The sequence below is a fragment of the Salvelinus fontinalis genome, chromosome 34 (genome assembly GCF_029448725.1).
Source record: "Salvelinus fontinalis isolate EN_2023a chromosome 34, ASM2944872v1, whole genome shotgun sequence".
NCBI classification, from domain to species: Eukaryota; Metazoa; Chordata; class Actinopteri; order Salmoniformes; family Salmonidae; genus Salvelinus; species Salvelinus fontinalis.
In genome coordinates, this window is record NC_074698.1 from 25,272,493 (window position 1) to 25,288,346 (window position 15,854).

Consider the following 15,854-nt stretch of genomic DNA (forward strand, 5'->3'; position numbering starts at 1 on the left):
TAGATATGTTTGATATTTTATACAGGGCTGAACAGCACAGAAAGAAGTACATTTCCCTATCTGGGACAATACAAGTTGTATTGAATTAGATATATCTCTTACTGCTAAACCCTCTTTGGAATCTATTGTGGAGTTCCCCAGGGATCTATAATTGGTCCATTACTGTTTTTAGTTTTAGTATATTTCTGTTTGCTGATCACATTAATATAATTCTGTCTGATAAAGATACTCAAAACGTAACTGTCACGACTTCCGCCGAAGTCGGTCCCTCTCCTTGTTCGGGCGGCGTTCGGCGGTCGACGTCACCGGCCTTCTAGCCACCGCCGATCTACTTTTCATTTTCCATTTGTTTTGTCTTAGTCTTACACACCTTGTTTCACTCACCCAATTACCTGTTTATTATTTAACCCTCTGTTCCCCATGTTTGTTTGTGAGTGATTGTTCTTTGTAAATCAGTCCGTTATTTGTGGGCTCGTATATTTTGCCTTGTATTTTTGTATTTTGAGTACGTTGTTTACTCATTTCTGCTGTCCTGCGCCTGACTCTCTACACCAGCTACATACAGGACCACATTACAGTAACAGCTAAAATTAACTAAATTCTGTAAAGTTGACTTTGGGCTCATGTAAATAATGTGCTTTTCAGGTTATACTATGTGTGGATTATTTTAAGAGGATAATATTGATATCAGTGTTTTTTCCATTAATTTTGAGTCTTTCTGCTCTCTCATAAAGAGTGTGTCTGAACAACAGAAGTGCCTCATTGCCTTTCATACTGTGTTCAGTGTTGATCAGTTTTTGTACGGTGCTGCAGCCTCCTGTGTCACTGTGTCTCTGGCACAATAATAAACAGCAGAGTCTTCAGTCTTCAGGCTTTTCACCTCTAAGTACAGCTGGTTTTTGGAGTTGTCTTTGGTGATGGTGAACTGGCCCTGTAGAGACTGGGCAAATATAGTGCCAGTGCCAGTGTCAATGCGGCCAATCCACTCTACTCCTTTCCCTGGTTTCTGACGGATCCAGTGCATGTTGTAGCTACCCATGGAGAATCCAGACACAGTACATGACAGTGTTACTGACTCTCCAGGGCTCTTCACCACTGACTCAGAGGAGGTGAGTGACTGTCCCTGAACAGCTGAAAAACAGACAGAGTTTAGATGACTGTGACCCTCCAGCCAAGTAGCACAGCCCCTCTCCTGTCTCCTACACTGGAATTAAATAACTCCAGTTAACTCACCTGAGATGAGAGTCAAGAGGAACACACATTCTAGAACTCTCATTGTGGGAGACTTCTAAGGTTATGTTAAATTAGGAGCACAGACTGGGAGTGTTTGTCTTGACTGAGGGAGATGGAGGAGGGCAGTTATATCAGACTACTGAAATGGGAGGAGACCTTGGGTATACATGAACAGACACACATTTGCATCTCCCACATATTATTATTTTGGATCCTTGAAAAGCACTAAAAAAAGAAATGTCCCTTTTTCAGGACCCTGTCTTTCAAAGATAATTCGTAAAAATCCAAATAACTTCACAGATCTTCATTGTAAAGGGTTTAAACACTGTTTCCCATGCTTGTTCAATTAACCATAAACAAATGAATGAACAATCACCTGTGGAAAGGTCATTAAGACACTAACAGCTTATAGATGGTAGGCAATTAAGGCAACAGTTATGAAAAATCAGGACACTAAAGAGGCCTTTCTACTGACTCTGAAAAATACCAAAAGAAATATGCCCAGGGTCCCTGCTCATCTGCGTGAATGTGCCTTAGGCATGCTGCAAGGAGGCATGAGGACTGCAGATGTGGCCAGGGCAATAAGTTGCAATGTCCGTATTGTGAGATGCCTAAGACAGCGCTTCAGGTAGACCGGATGGACAGCTGATCGTCCTTGCAGTGGCAGACCATGTGTAACAACACCTGCACAGGATTGGCATATCCGAACATCACAACTGCGGGACAGGTACAGGATGGCAACAACAACTGGCTGAGTTACACCAGGAACGCACAATCCCTCCATCAGTGCTCAGACTGTCCGCAATGGGCTGAGAGAGGCTGGACTAAGGGCTTGTAGGCCTGTTGTTAGGCAGGTCCTCACCAGACATAACCGGCAACAACGTCGCCTATGGGCGCAAACTCACCGTAGCTGGACCAGACAGGACGGGCAAAAAGTGCTCTTCACTGACGAGTGGCGGTTTTGTCTCACCAGGGTGATGGTCGGATTCACATTTATCGTCAAAGGAATGAGCGTTACACCGAGGCCTGTACTCTGGAGCGGGATCGATTTGGAGGTGGAGGGGCCGTCATTGTCTGGGGCGTTGTGTCACAGCATCATCAGACTGAGCTTGTTGTCATTGCAGGTAATCTCAGCGCTATGCGTTACAGGGAAGACATCCTCCTCCCTCATGTGGTACCCTTCCTGCAGGCTCATCTTGACATGGCCCTCCAGCATGACAATGCCACCAGCCATACTGCTCGTTCTGTGCGTGATTTCCTGCAAGACAGGAATGTCAGTGTTCTGCCATGGCCAGCGAAGAGCCCGGATCTCAATCCCATTGAGCACTTCTAGCACCTGATAGATCGGAGGGTGAGGGCTAGGGCCATTCCCCCCAGAAATGTCCGGGAACTTGCAGGTGCCTTGGTGGGAGAGTGGGGTAACATCTCACAGCAAGAACTGGCAAATCTGTTGCAGTCCATGAGGAGGAGATGCACTGCAGTACTTAATGCAGCTGGTGGCCACACACAGTACTGACTGTTACTTTTTATTTTGACCCCCTCCCCCCCTTTGTTGAGGGGCACATTTTTCCATTTCTGTTAGTCATGTCTGTGGAACTTGTTCAGTTTATGTCTCAGTTGTTGAATCGTGTTATGAAATAACACAGAAGGAATCAAGTAGTAACCAAAAAAGTGTTTAACAAATCAGAATATATTTTATTTTTGAGATTCTTCAAATAGCCAACCTTTGCTTTGATGAAAGCTTTGCACACTCTTGGCATTCTCTCAACCAGCTTCATGAGGTAGTCACCTAGAATGCATTTTAATTAACAGGTGTGCCTTCTTAAAAGTTATTTTGTGGAATTTATTTCCTTCTTAATGTGTTTGATCCAATCAGTTGTGTTGTGACAATGTAGGGGGGGTATACAAAACATAGCCCTATTTGGTAAAAAGCCAAGTCCATATTATGGCAAGAACAGCTCAATTAAGCAAAGAGAAACAACAGTCCATCATCACTTTAAGACATGAAGCTCAGTCCATGCGGAAAATGTCAAGAACTTTGAAAGTTTCTTCAAGTACAGTTGCAAAAAACATCAAGCGCTATGATGAAACTGGCTCTAATGAGGACCGTCACAGGAATGGAAGACCCAGAGTTACCACTGCTGCAGGGAATTCATTAGAGTTACCAGCCTCAGAAACTGCAGCCTGTCTGTTATGAGACGCGGTGTGGGTGAATGGATGATCTACGCATGTGTAAAGCATGGAGGAGGATGGTGCTTTGCTGGTGACACTATCTGGGATTTAATTTGAATTGAAGTCACTCTTAACCTTTCACGAGTATCAACCCCGTATCCGGGATCACCCCCCACCCCCCCCCCCCACACTGATTAGCATCGCTAGCATAGCTTCACAAGTAAATAGTAGCATCTAAATATCATTAAATCACAAGTCCAAGACACCAGATGAAAGATACAGATCTTGTGAATAAACCCATCATTTCTGTTTTTTAAAATGTTTTACAGGGAAGACACAATATGTAAATCTATTAGCTAACCACGTTAGCAAAATACACCATCTTTCTTTGTCCACCATTTTCTCTCTCCACCACTAGCTATCACCAATTCGGCTAAACTAAGATATTGATAGCAACAAACCAAGAAAAAAACTCATCAGATGACAGTCTGATAACATATTTATGGTATAGGATAGGTGTTGTTAGAAAAAAGTGCATATTTCAGGTAGAAATCACAGTTTACAATTGCACCGACCATCACAAATCGACTAGAATTACTAGATAGAGCAACGTGTATGACCAATTTACTCATCATAAAACATTTCATAAAAATAGACAAAGCATAGCAATGGAAAGACACAGTTCTTGTGATTTCAGACCATATTTCAGATTTTCTAAGCGTTTTTCAGCGAAAACACAATAAATCGATAAGTTAGCATACCACATGTGCAAACGTTAGTAGAGCATGAATTCAAGGCAAAGGGAGCTATAACGTTATCATCGCCAAAATATATTAATTTTTTCACTAACCTTCTCAGAATTCTTCCGATGACACTCCTGTAACATCATTTTACAACATACATATACAGTTTGTTCGAAAATGTGCATATTTAGCCATACAAAACCGTGGTTATACAATGGAAATAGTCACAACTCAAGCATCAAAATGAGGGACGTCAGCTTTCAGAGTGATCTAGTTTAATCGAAAGCTAATCATATACTTGACTAAAAAATACAGAGTTGACAGGAATCGAAAGACAAATTAGTTCTTAATGCAACCGCTGACTTACATTTTTAAAATTATCCTTACTTTTCAATACAGGGTTCGCCAAGTGAAGCTATACCAAACAAAATGGCGAAATATGCGTTTAAAATATTTCGACAGAACAACGATTTATCATATTAAATATTGCTTACTTTGAGCTGTTCTTCCATCAGATTCTTGGGCAATGTATTCTTTCTTGGGTTTAATCTTCTTTTGGTCGAAAGATGTCCTTTGTCCGTCTAAATGCCCGCTAACGTTCGACCGGGACCCCGAAATGTGCCCGGTGCTTCACATAGAAATGCATCAAAATCGCACTAAACGGATATAAATTGCTATAAAACAGTTTAAATTAACTACCTTATGATGTTTCTAAGTCCTATATCGAATTAAATTACAGACGGATACATTTCAAGTTGATAACCGAGCCTGTGAAAATGGCATCCGGAGGTCCCATCCTGCGTAAGGGCGAGCGTCGAAAGGGGGGCTACTCTCACTCCTTGGTCTTTTATAACCTCTGAGAGCTACCTAGAAGGCCCATTCCACTTCTCATTGGTTACTGACATCCAGGGGAAGGCGGGTGCAGTTCGTGTCGTTCCATAGGATAGACAGAGACCTTAAAAACTGATCTGAAACCAGAGCTTCGCTCTCAGACCTTTCACTGTCTGTCATGGATTTCGCTGTAGAAAGAGTTCTGGGTCACCCACAGACATAATTTCAACGTTGTATGAAACTAGAAAGTGTTTTCTATCCAATAGAATTAATAATATGCATATTGTACGAGCAAGAATTGAGTACTAGGCAGTTTAATTTGGAGACGACAAAATGCTAATTCGGAACAGCACCCCCTGTAGTCGCAAGAAGTTTTAACCAGCATGGCTACAACAGCATTCTGCAGTGATTCACCATCCCATCAGGTTTGCGCTTGTGTAACATGTTCTGCACCGGTACCTTTCTGCATTGTGTTCTGGTAAGGTGTAGGTGGTAGATAAGGCTCTGGACACAATTCTGCTGGTTGTCTCTCTTTTAAACATGAAATACAAAATCGTCACATTTCACAACATACCTGCATGGAATGGACACAAATACAAGGCAAAAGTTACTACTGCAGTCTGGACTCTATTCAAGTATGTATGCCCGATAAAAGACAGTGCAGAAAACCAATGAGAAAACAATAAAAAAACTCTGCTCTACAATGTCTGCACCTGAAAGAGACCCCTTCCCGCCACAAAGCTAACGATAGTTGAGCTAGCCTTGCAAAGTTGCACTCGAACATTATCCCCATTCACATGAATATGTATTCCTATAAACAGTAATGCAACACTAAATCAGGGATGATATAACTTTTCCTTGTCTCATCTTGTGAATTTGTGAACATTTGCGAACATGTGCATTTGAAAGACCGGAGCATACGTAACACCTACCTATCCTCATCACGCTCTGAGCAAACTGAGGAGTAAAAGCACGGCTCCCGTTGATGACATTTCAGCATTAACACAATTTAGAAAATAAATACAATAAATGAATTCACTCTTGAAAGTAATGTAATAGATCTTAAAATAACCTTAAAATAAATATGAATGATTTTCGGTGAAATACATAAAGTATATTTTACACCTGTTACATTTAGTGGGACTATCAATCATTTTTTCAACAGGACAATGACCCAACACACCTCCAGGCTGTGTAAGGGCTATTTTACCAAGAAGGAGATTGATGGAGTGCTGCATCAGATGACCTGCCCTCCACAATCCCCCGACCTCAACCAAATTGAGATGGTTTGGAATGAGTCAGAACGCAGAGTGAAGGAAAAGCAGCCAACAAGTGCTCAGCATATGTGGGAACTCCTTCAAGACTGTTGGAAAAGCATTCCAGGTGAAGGTGGTTGAGAGAATGCCAGGAGTGTGCAAAGATGTCATCAAGGCAAATGGTGGCTATTTGAATAAAATATACTTTGATTTGATTAACTTTTTTTTTGTTAATACATGATTCCATATGTGTTATTTCATAGTTTTGATGTCTTCACTATTATTCTACAATGTAACAGATAGTAAAAATAAGGACAAACCCTTTGAATGTGTTTGTGTTCGAAAACCTTTGATCATGAACTGTCAGTAGTTATGGTGTGTCCCTGTTCTTCAGTCTAGTCAGTGCTTCAGTCCCTTTCCATCACTCTGCAGAGATAAGTAGTGATGGATGAGATCAGAGTTTTGCATTGACTCCTCCTCAGTGGGTGGGAAGATGGAGAGTCAGAGACTGGGAACAGGTTCATTTGACCTAAAAAGTTAACTTATAGAGACAGTGAGTTCATTTACATTTTAATAAAGGGGAATTAATTACGGTACAATGATACTTTACTATAAAAACCATTCAGTTCACCTTAACCTAGCTCACCCTCTAGTGGCTTAAAGAAGGGATGATTAGTTAATCTGCACTCTCCAATACATAAAGACAGAATACACAAAACAAATGAAGAGGGGAGCGTCATAGTAATACTTTGAGCAGATTTGATGGATGGAGTGTCAGTGCTAAGAAATTGTAGTAATACAGTAATTGTGTATAAAGTACATGTGTGTTTTAATTGTTTAAAAGTTTTTTTCTAGTGTCATATTTAGTGTTTGGATAGCTTTATATTCATATGAATGTGTTGGAGCTTTTGTACAGGTCCTGTGTTGGTTTGTATCATTGTGGGTAGCGAGCACAATAATACACAGCTGTGTCTTCAGTCTGCAGACTCTGTCCTGTTAAAGTCATTGTGCTGCTGGAAGTGTCTCTGGAGATACTGAACTTGTTTTTCAGTTTATCACTGTAATATGTGCTACCATCGTGACAAATTAATCCGATCCACTCCAGTGCTGTTCCTGCAAGTTGGTGATTCACCCCTGTACAGTAACTGGTGCTGGTTAAAGAATACCTAGAAGCCTTACACGAGAGGGTCAGAGGCTGTTCAGGCTACAGGGTCATAGAGCCTGGTTGTGTGAGTTCAGTCTGACAGAACACACCTGTGAAACAAAACAAAAACAATTGTTATCTACATTTCCAAAACTCTATTACTCCCTAGTACACCAATGTTGATGTACCAGTCCCCCAAAACTCACAGGATACAGCTGCCAGCACCAACAGCAGAGATGCAGGGAACATGATTTGTGTTGAAGCTGAGCTGATGGTAACTGCACTTGCTAAGTGAAAGCGGGAGAGATATTCCTCTTCATACAAGAGAGGAGAGTTGCTTTGCATGAAGTGAAAGAGTCATAAAAAGGAGGAAGTGACGTGTATCATTGTGACATGTTATACACAGAATCAGTATCAGAATGTAATGATTACATTTAAATTGAAGTATTGATTGTTAACTATAACTAGCTAGTATGAACTCTGAATTTCCTTGAGAATTGGCACATCTTGTAGAGCAAATAAGATACAACACATCACGTAGAGTGAAATGTACAGAGGAATGATTTGAGCATTACTTTTGTGTTTTAACAAAAAAACTGGAGGCACAGTGCAACAGCTCAGTGGAAGACCTGTACAAAAGCATCATACATACTAATATTCAACAAATACACAGCAAGTTGGGCATAGGTTTTTTCAGTTTAAACATCTATGAATGGTATTTCTGGTGGGGGAAATACAATATGATTGAGTTTGTTATCTCCTCATGGCTGTTTAGATTTTTGTATAGGTTTTGGGCTTGTTTGTATCACTGTGGTAATGTGAACAGTAATAGACAGCTGTGTCATCAGTCTGCAGACTCTGTCCTATTAAAGTCACTGTGCCTCTCAAAGTGTCTCTTGTCAAGCTGAACTTGTGTTTCAGAGAATCTTTGTAAGCTGTGCCTGCATCGTGATACAGTAGATGTTCCCAACCCACTCTGGTATAATGACTTCAGGCTGTCGGACGCATGATACTCTATAGAGGTTGGTGCTACCAGTCAGAGAATACCCAGAGACCTTACAGGTGATTACCAAAGACTCTCCAGAATGAATAACCATTGAACTTGGCTGGGTGAGCTGAAGACCACAGTGTACACCTGTTAAGAAACATCATCATATCAAACAATTTCAGAAGTAGTGCTATTTTAAAGCTATGGAAGCATAGCCTGGCCAATTGTGCACCGCCTATGGGACTCCCAATCACGGCCGGATTGTGATATAGCCTGGAATCAAACCAGGGTCTGTAGTGACACCTCTAGCACTGAAATGCAGTTCCTTAGACCGCTGCGCCACTCGGGAGCCGATAGCAATTAGGAATTTCAGAAAACCCTCTGTGAACCCTGTGAACTTTTCACGCTTCACTTATGGGATGGGACATAGTATGTTTAGAAAAACAGCCATAGGACATTTTTTTTTAGAAATCCTAATATTTTACCCTTATCAACAAAAGAATGGTGTATTCATCAGTGTTAAATTAACTATGGGAGTGTTGAATGTATGACCATGGAGTGTGCCATTTAGAGTCACATCATTTAGAAATCAACACCACAACTTTTAAACTGAAAAAACCTATGCCCAACTTGCTGTGTATTTGTTGAATATTAGTATGTATGATGCTTTTGTACAGGTCTTCCACTGAGCTGTTGCACTGTGCCTCCAGTTTTTGTACAATAATACACAGCTGTGTCCTCAGCCTGCAGACTGGTAATGTCTAAATACAGTACATTACTACTGTCTCTGGAGATGGTGAATCTGCTCTTAAAAGAGGCTCCAGAAGTGATGGATCCACCACCCCAGATGATCCCAATCCACTCCAGTGTTTTCCCTGGCTGATGTCGTATCCAACCTGTACCATAGTCTGTCAGGGCATAGCCAGAGACTTGACAATATAGTTTCACTGGCTCTCCAGGAGGTTTGAGTTGAGCAGGGGAGGAGGTCAAACTAATGCTGTGAATATCTGAATGAGATGGGAGTGTAGAGAAAGAGAGATGAGAGGATGTGTCCTTCTCCCAGCATTAGCATCCAGTGGATGTGTCAGTAAAATGACAATGACTAGCTAAAAGTTAGATTTTATTAAATGAAAAAGGACACAGACTTCACAGGATACACTTAATATTTAAAGATACTGTACAATAGAAATCAATGAATGAAAAATAACATATCACTACAATGAATGTATAATAGTGAGAAAAACAATACTAATCAATCATAATCAATAATGTATTGGATATATACATAACATTATTAATAAAGAACACTACTGTACGCCATAACCATCTCAGACCATTATCTTTCTAATCTAGACACATCTATCTCTACAGTCCATCATGTGTTCTTCACTGCTTCATCTGAAAAGAGGCAGAGACAGATACAGGTTATTACAATAAACAGACAATAAACAAACAAACACTTTTTTATTTCAAATTGTGACGTTTCAGCTGCCAATGGCCTTCATCAGAAGTCTACAATCACAATAAATAAGCGGTGTCAGTACCTTGACGAGGCTGAGAACTGTGCTGTAGGTGAGGGAGAGAAGGAAGAGGATGATAAAGAAGGAGGTGGTGGACCACAGGCTGCCGAACTCATCCTCAACGTTGTCCGTGCAGCTCAGAGCGAAGCCCGCCTCAGGCTCAGTCAGTAGGATGTTCTCTGAGAACAGGGAGACAGGTGGTGAGGAGCGGACATACACTTGTTTCTGTGTGTGTGTGTGTGTGTGTGTGTGTGTGTGTGTGTGTGTGTGTGTGTGTGTGTGTGTGTGTGTGTGTGTGTGTGTGTGTGTGTGTGTGTGTGTGTGTGTGTGTGTGTGTGTGTGTGTGTGTGTGTGTGTGTGTGTTCATGTGTGTGTGTGTGTGTTCATGTGTGTCTGCTTGTTTGTGTGTGTGTCTGTATATTCATGTGTTCATGTGTATTGTACACCTGTATTAGTATTTATCGTAATTTGAGCTACATGAGCTCAAATTATATGGACACACACAGACACACACATCAACACACAAAGAACACATGCCACTGAGCTGTGCAGACTTGGCCTAATAATAACATGCACACCCACTCACATTATGTCAAGCTACACCTTTACACTAAATAGTACATCCATGACCACCTTACTGTGAGTATAGTACTACTATGTAGGCTATTCAGTGATGTTGTCTTTTCATGACAAAACAATTGTCTGCATTCAGTTTTTATATGTACAATAAACCAGTATATTTTTCTAAGACTTGAAGTAATTGATATACGAACACCAAACCATGTGATCTCATATGCGGTATTGTTTATTAGCCAGCCTCCACATTAGGAAGACACATTGAACAATGACAAAGGACAACAATGGCAACACAAGACTGTGCAATAGGACATAAATCTTTTAACACAGTAGACTGGACAATATCACATTAGACAATATACACGTTTACAGTCAACAAAACAATGACAACACTAACATGTTAACTTTAACTCAAGGACAACAACAATGACATCAAACAACAGGGGACACGCCTAGTAATTGGCTATTCTGACCCACAGAGGAGTCAATAAGGAGACACAACGACACAACACACACAGATTAATATCACTTGTCTTCACATGAGTTACCCAAGGACTTTGACACATTCCTCCCCTGAGGTGCGGTGTTGTTGTCCGAGCCGAGGTCCTTGACGGCGCATGTGAAAAGCACGTTTCCCTCCCACTCCTTCTTAGTGGTGGTGAAGACGCTGGTGACAGATTACCTGCCTTCCGGGGTTTTCTGAGGAGGGCTGGTGACCCCCTCCTGGTACTGGCTGCTGTTCACCTGCCACATGATGTAGACTTCACAGAGAGACGGGCAGACCACCAGGCACACCAGAGTCACATCCTCCTCCTCCCTGGTGTCTTTCTCCGGGAGAAGGTGGACGGACACTGAAGGGGCTTGATCTGCAAGAGGATTGATTTTAAGGAGAAACATTACACTCATGGATGTGTAGGTACATATGAAAACCAGTATGTGAATATTAGTTTAAAATCGAACCTAGTGGTCCTTAACCCTGGTTCTGGAGCGCCACAGGGGTGTGCAGGTTTCTGTTCTAGTCCAGCACTAACACACCTGATTCAACTAAGCAAAGGTGATGATTAGTTAATGATTAGTTGATTTGCTGACTCAGGTGTGTTAGCGCTGGGCTGGAGCAAAAGTCTGCACATCCTGTGCCTCCCTCTCCAGATACTAGAGTAGGTGGCCACTTTTCACAATCACATTGAGATGTCTCAGTGACCTACTTCCTTTGGTGAAGCTGAGTTCCTGAATGACCGGTTTGTCTTCACCACTCTTCATGACAGAACACTGGACTTTGTTCACTTTGGTCCAGTCCTTCTGGTCTATGGTCAGAGTACTGACCCTGCTGTTCAGGTTGCCCTTTGATTCAATATCTTTCAGATCGATGCCACTCGTCTTGGCATGTCCGTTGACCTGCCATGTGATAGTGGTACCAGACACTGTGTCCTGGTCTGTACCACTGATGACACAGTCCAGCACTGCTTGGTTGTCCAAGAACACCTTTTTCACACGTGGTGGGTTCAGAGTCACCGTCAGTGGTTCTGAAAGGGAGAGCAGCAATGTGAAAGCAGGACATGTTAATGTTCCTGATGAGGAACTACACTAAATAATAGATATACTGTATGTGAGCATGACATCTATTGTAGTACAGTCTTCTTCTATATACAGACCTGTTTTGGAGATTGTCTTGATGGTGGGTGGTCCCTGGTGCTGCACCACACAGCTGTACTTGACCTTGTTGTTCCAGTCAGTGTTGATGACCTTCAGCAGACTGCTGCCTGAGTAGAGGCCTGACGGCTGTTTGCCAACAGTAGTGATTTGGCCCTTCACCTCCATGTCATTCTTCTTCCAGGTGACAGTGACTTTATTTGGGGTGAAATCTTCAATCATACACATCAGGTACTGGGTGGTGCCAATGGGCCCCGACAGCAAAGACACTGTTGGAGACTTTGGGACTGTGTAGCGGGAGGTAAAAAAAATGTCTGCATGTTAGTTTAACCCCTTATTGAAATAAGACATCCAGGGTAAACACCAAGTATCATTTTATAATCAGGTTTTCTAAACAGAAATAGTTTACATCACAAACATTAAAATGCAATCTTTAGAAAAATAGAACCAACAAAAAATGCAATATAATGACCAGATCTTACCTGGTCTATTGATGACTGCTGTCGTTTCCTTTCCAAGATGTTCCACAGAACAAATGAAAGACTTTGAGTTTCCCCAGACGTTCTCAGCCACACGGAGCTGACTGACTCCTGTGTAGGCTCCCCCACTCTGGACTGCCGGGTACTGGACGAAGTCCGTCAGCGGACTCCCGCTGGCATCTTTCCACTTGAATGTGAGTGAGGAAGGTGAAAAGCCGGTAGCGAGACAACCGATTGTCACGTTCCTGACCGGTTTTCTGTTATTTTGTATGTGTTTGACGGTCAGGGCGTGAGTTTGGGTGGGTAGTCTATGTTATGTGTTTCTATGTTGGTTAAAGGGTGACCTGATATGGCTCTCAATTAGAGGCAGGTGGTTTTCATTTCCTCTGATTGAGAGCCATATTAAGGTAGGAGTTTTCACATTGATTGTTGTGGGTGGTTGTCTCCTGTGTCAGTGTCTGTGTATGTTACGCCACACGGGACTGTTTCGGTTTTGTTTGTTCGTTCGTTTTATGTAGTCATTTTTCCTGTTCGTGCGTTCTTCGTGTTTCATGTAAGTTCTTACGTCCAGGTCTGTCTACATCGTTTATTTGTTTTGTAGTTTATCAAGTGTAGTTCGTTTTTTGTCTTGTTAAATAAATACAATGTCATTTCACAACGCTGAGTTTTGGTCGAATCCCTGCTCCTCCTCTTCGGATGAAGAGGAGGAGGAAATCCGTTACACCGATGCTGTAGACATTGTTAGAAGCGGTTCCACAGTTCATAAGAGGGAATAGAGTAGGGGGGGCTGTGGCTGCTGCAAGAAAGAAAGAAAGAAAGGTAACACTTTATTTGAATGTACAAAATGACCAGGTAACTACTAGGAATTACCATGGTAAAATGGTCATTACACAGTTATAACCTGAGAACTACTTTTTCTTTTAATCTGGCACTATAAGGCACCATTTAGTTCCATGGAGTTGGTCGTCAGAGAGTGGACAGTGCTGACTAGTTTGTGTATGTTGCTGCAGCCTCTTGTGTCACTGTGTCTCTGCCACAATAATAAACCGCAGAGTCTTCAGTCTTCAGACTGTTCATCTGGAGATACACCTGCTGCTTGCTATTGTCTCTGGAGATCGTGAACCGACCCTGAACTGACTGGGAGTAGTAGATTTCAGCACTATTAAATCTTATAATGGCAACCCACTCCAGTCCTTTCCCATGAGCCTGTCTGATCCAGACCATCCAGTAGCTAATGAATGTGAACCCAGAGGTTGTGCAGGTCAGTTGGTGGGATTCTCCAGGCTTTTTAACCACTGGTCCAGACTGTCAGTGTCTGACCCTGAACACCTGTTGAGACAAAGTATCATCAGATAAAATACCTTAACTCAAAATATCAGCTATCATTCTTTTACAAATAAAATATGTCTAGAAGTATTCACCTGTCAAGCCTATTGTCATCAATAAAACCACAATAGTACATGTCATGAGGAACAATTAGTAGTTATGGTGTGTCTCTGTTCCTCAGTCTAGTCAGAGCTTCAGTCCCTCTTCTCCACTCTGCAGTGAGATAAGTAGTGGTGGAAGAGCTCAGAGTTTTGCATTGACTCCTCCTCACAGCGTGGGACAATCACACAAATATTAAAAAGAGATGGGGAACAGGTTCATGTGGTCTGAATATTTTGTTAAATATGAAACATTTCTGTGTAACTGTTAAGAACCATACTGTGATTGGTTGGCCTGCTGGATCCAGTGGCCTGCTGGAGGTCATTTTGCAGGGCTCTGGCAGTGCTACTCCTTGCACAAAGGCGGAGGTAGCGGTCCTGCTGCTGGGTTGTTGCCCTCCTACGGCCTCCTCCACGTCTCCTGATGTACTGGCCTGTCTCCTGGTAGCGCCTCCATGCTCTGGACACTACGCTGACAGACACAGCAAACCTTCTTGCCACAGCTCGCATTGATGTGGCATCCTGGATGAACTGCACTACCTGAGCCACTTGTGTGGGTTGTAGACTCCGTCTCATGCTACCACTAGAGTGAAAGCACCGACAGCATTCAAAAGTGACCAAAACATCAGCCAGGAAGCATAGGAACTGAGAAGTGGTCTGTGGTCACCACCTGCAAAATCACTCCTTTATTGGGGGTGTCTTGCTAATTGCCTATAATTTCCACCTTTTGTCTATTCCATTTGCACAACAGCATGTGAAATTTATTGTCAATCAGTGTTGCTTCCTAAGTGGACAGTTTGATTTCACAGAAGTGTGATTGACTTGGAGTTACATTGTGTTGTTTAAGTGTTCCCTTTATTTTTTTGAGCAGTGTATATAAAACACAGGAATATCACGTTTTTGACTGCAATGGGCCTTTAAATACTTGTTCATGTAACAACAAGAATGCTTGACCTGACTGGGCAAGAGATAGTTGGAATGTTAGAGGCTGATCTCTTTTATAGTATAGTGCTTTGTGATATTGTTGTTGTATTATTTACAGTAATGATACTCAGTATTATTCTAGTGTGACACAAAGAGAGGAAGTAGTATATCAGCTATCCATGTGGTTAGGGGGGGGGGGGGGGTTTGTACAGCTGCTTCACCAGCTTCAGTCAGTGTGTCTCTCGGGCACAATAATAAACAGCAGAGTCCTCTGATCTCAGACTCTTGGCCTCTAAGAACTGTGTGTTTATGGAGACGTCCTCAGTCAGAGTGAACTGTCCTTTCAGGGATTCTGAGTAGTCTGGTGCATCTGTTGAACCAGAGTTAACTCCCCCAATCCACTCCAGAGCTTTGCCTGGTTTTTGCCTTATCCAGTGCATGTAGAAGCTTGTCATTTTAAACCCAGAAGTTTTACATGACAATTTAACAGTGTCTTCAGGTCTTTTCACCTGAGAAGGAGACTGATCCAGCTTGATATCACAACATACACCTGCAAAACAAAAACGTTTCAACATTAATTTGAAGATCTGGTATAAACATTGATTTTGATCTTAACCGTTATACTCAGACATTCTTCAGTCACAATATAATGCTTACTTACTGTGTATGCACATCACCATGACAACTAAACTCCAGACAGTCATCAGTTCCATTGTCCAGTGATAGTTAGTGCAGGGCTTGCTGTAATGTCAGTCCAATATACCTATAATGGGAAGGCCAGAACTGAGTGTCTGATTATAAAGGGATGAAGGGGAAGAAGACTTTGCATAGCCCGCCCTCTAGAGGCTTAACTAGAGACTGAGAGGGAGAGGTGTTCTTTCAGGGTTGATATTGGCAGCATTGTTTCTCAGAAC

At 42.1% G+C, this 15,854-nt stretch overlaps 1 pseudogene and 1 gene segment (V, D, J or C); both read right to left on the reverse strand.

Annotated features, from left to right (window-relative positions):
• Positions 1-790: 790 nt before the first annotated feature.
• Positions 791-1,316, reverse strand: LOC129833947 (Ig heavy chain V region 914-like). The segment is given in 2 exon segments: positions 791-1,131; positions 1,234-1,316. Coding segments are annotated over 2 exon segments (384 nt in total).
• Positions 1,317-9,416: 8,100 nt separating this feature from the next.
• LOC129833948 (immunoglobulin gamma-1 heavy chain-like) lies at positions 9,417-15,653 on the reverse strand (annotated as a pseudogene).
• Positions 15,654-15,854: the final 201 nt, after the last annotated feature.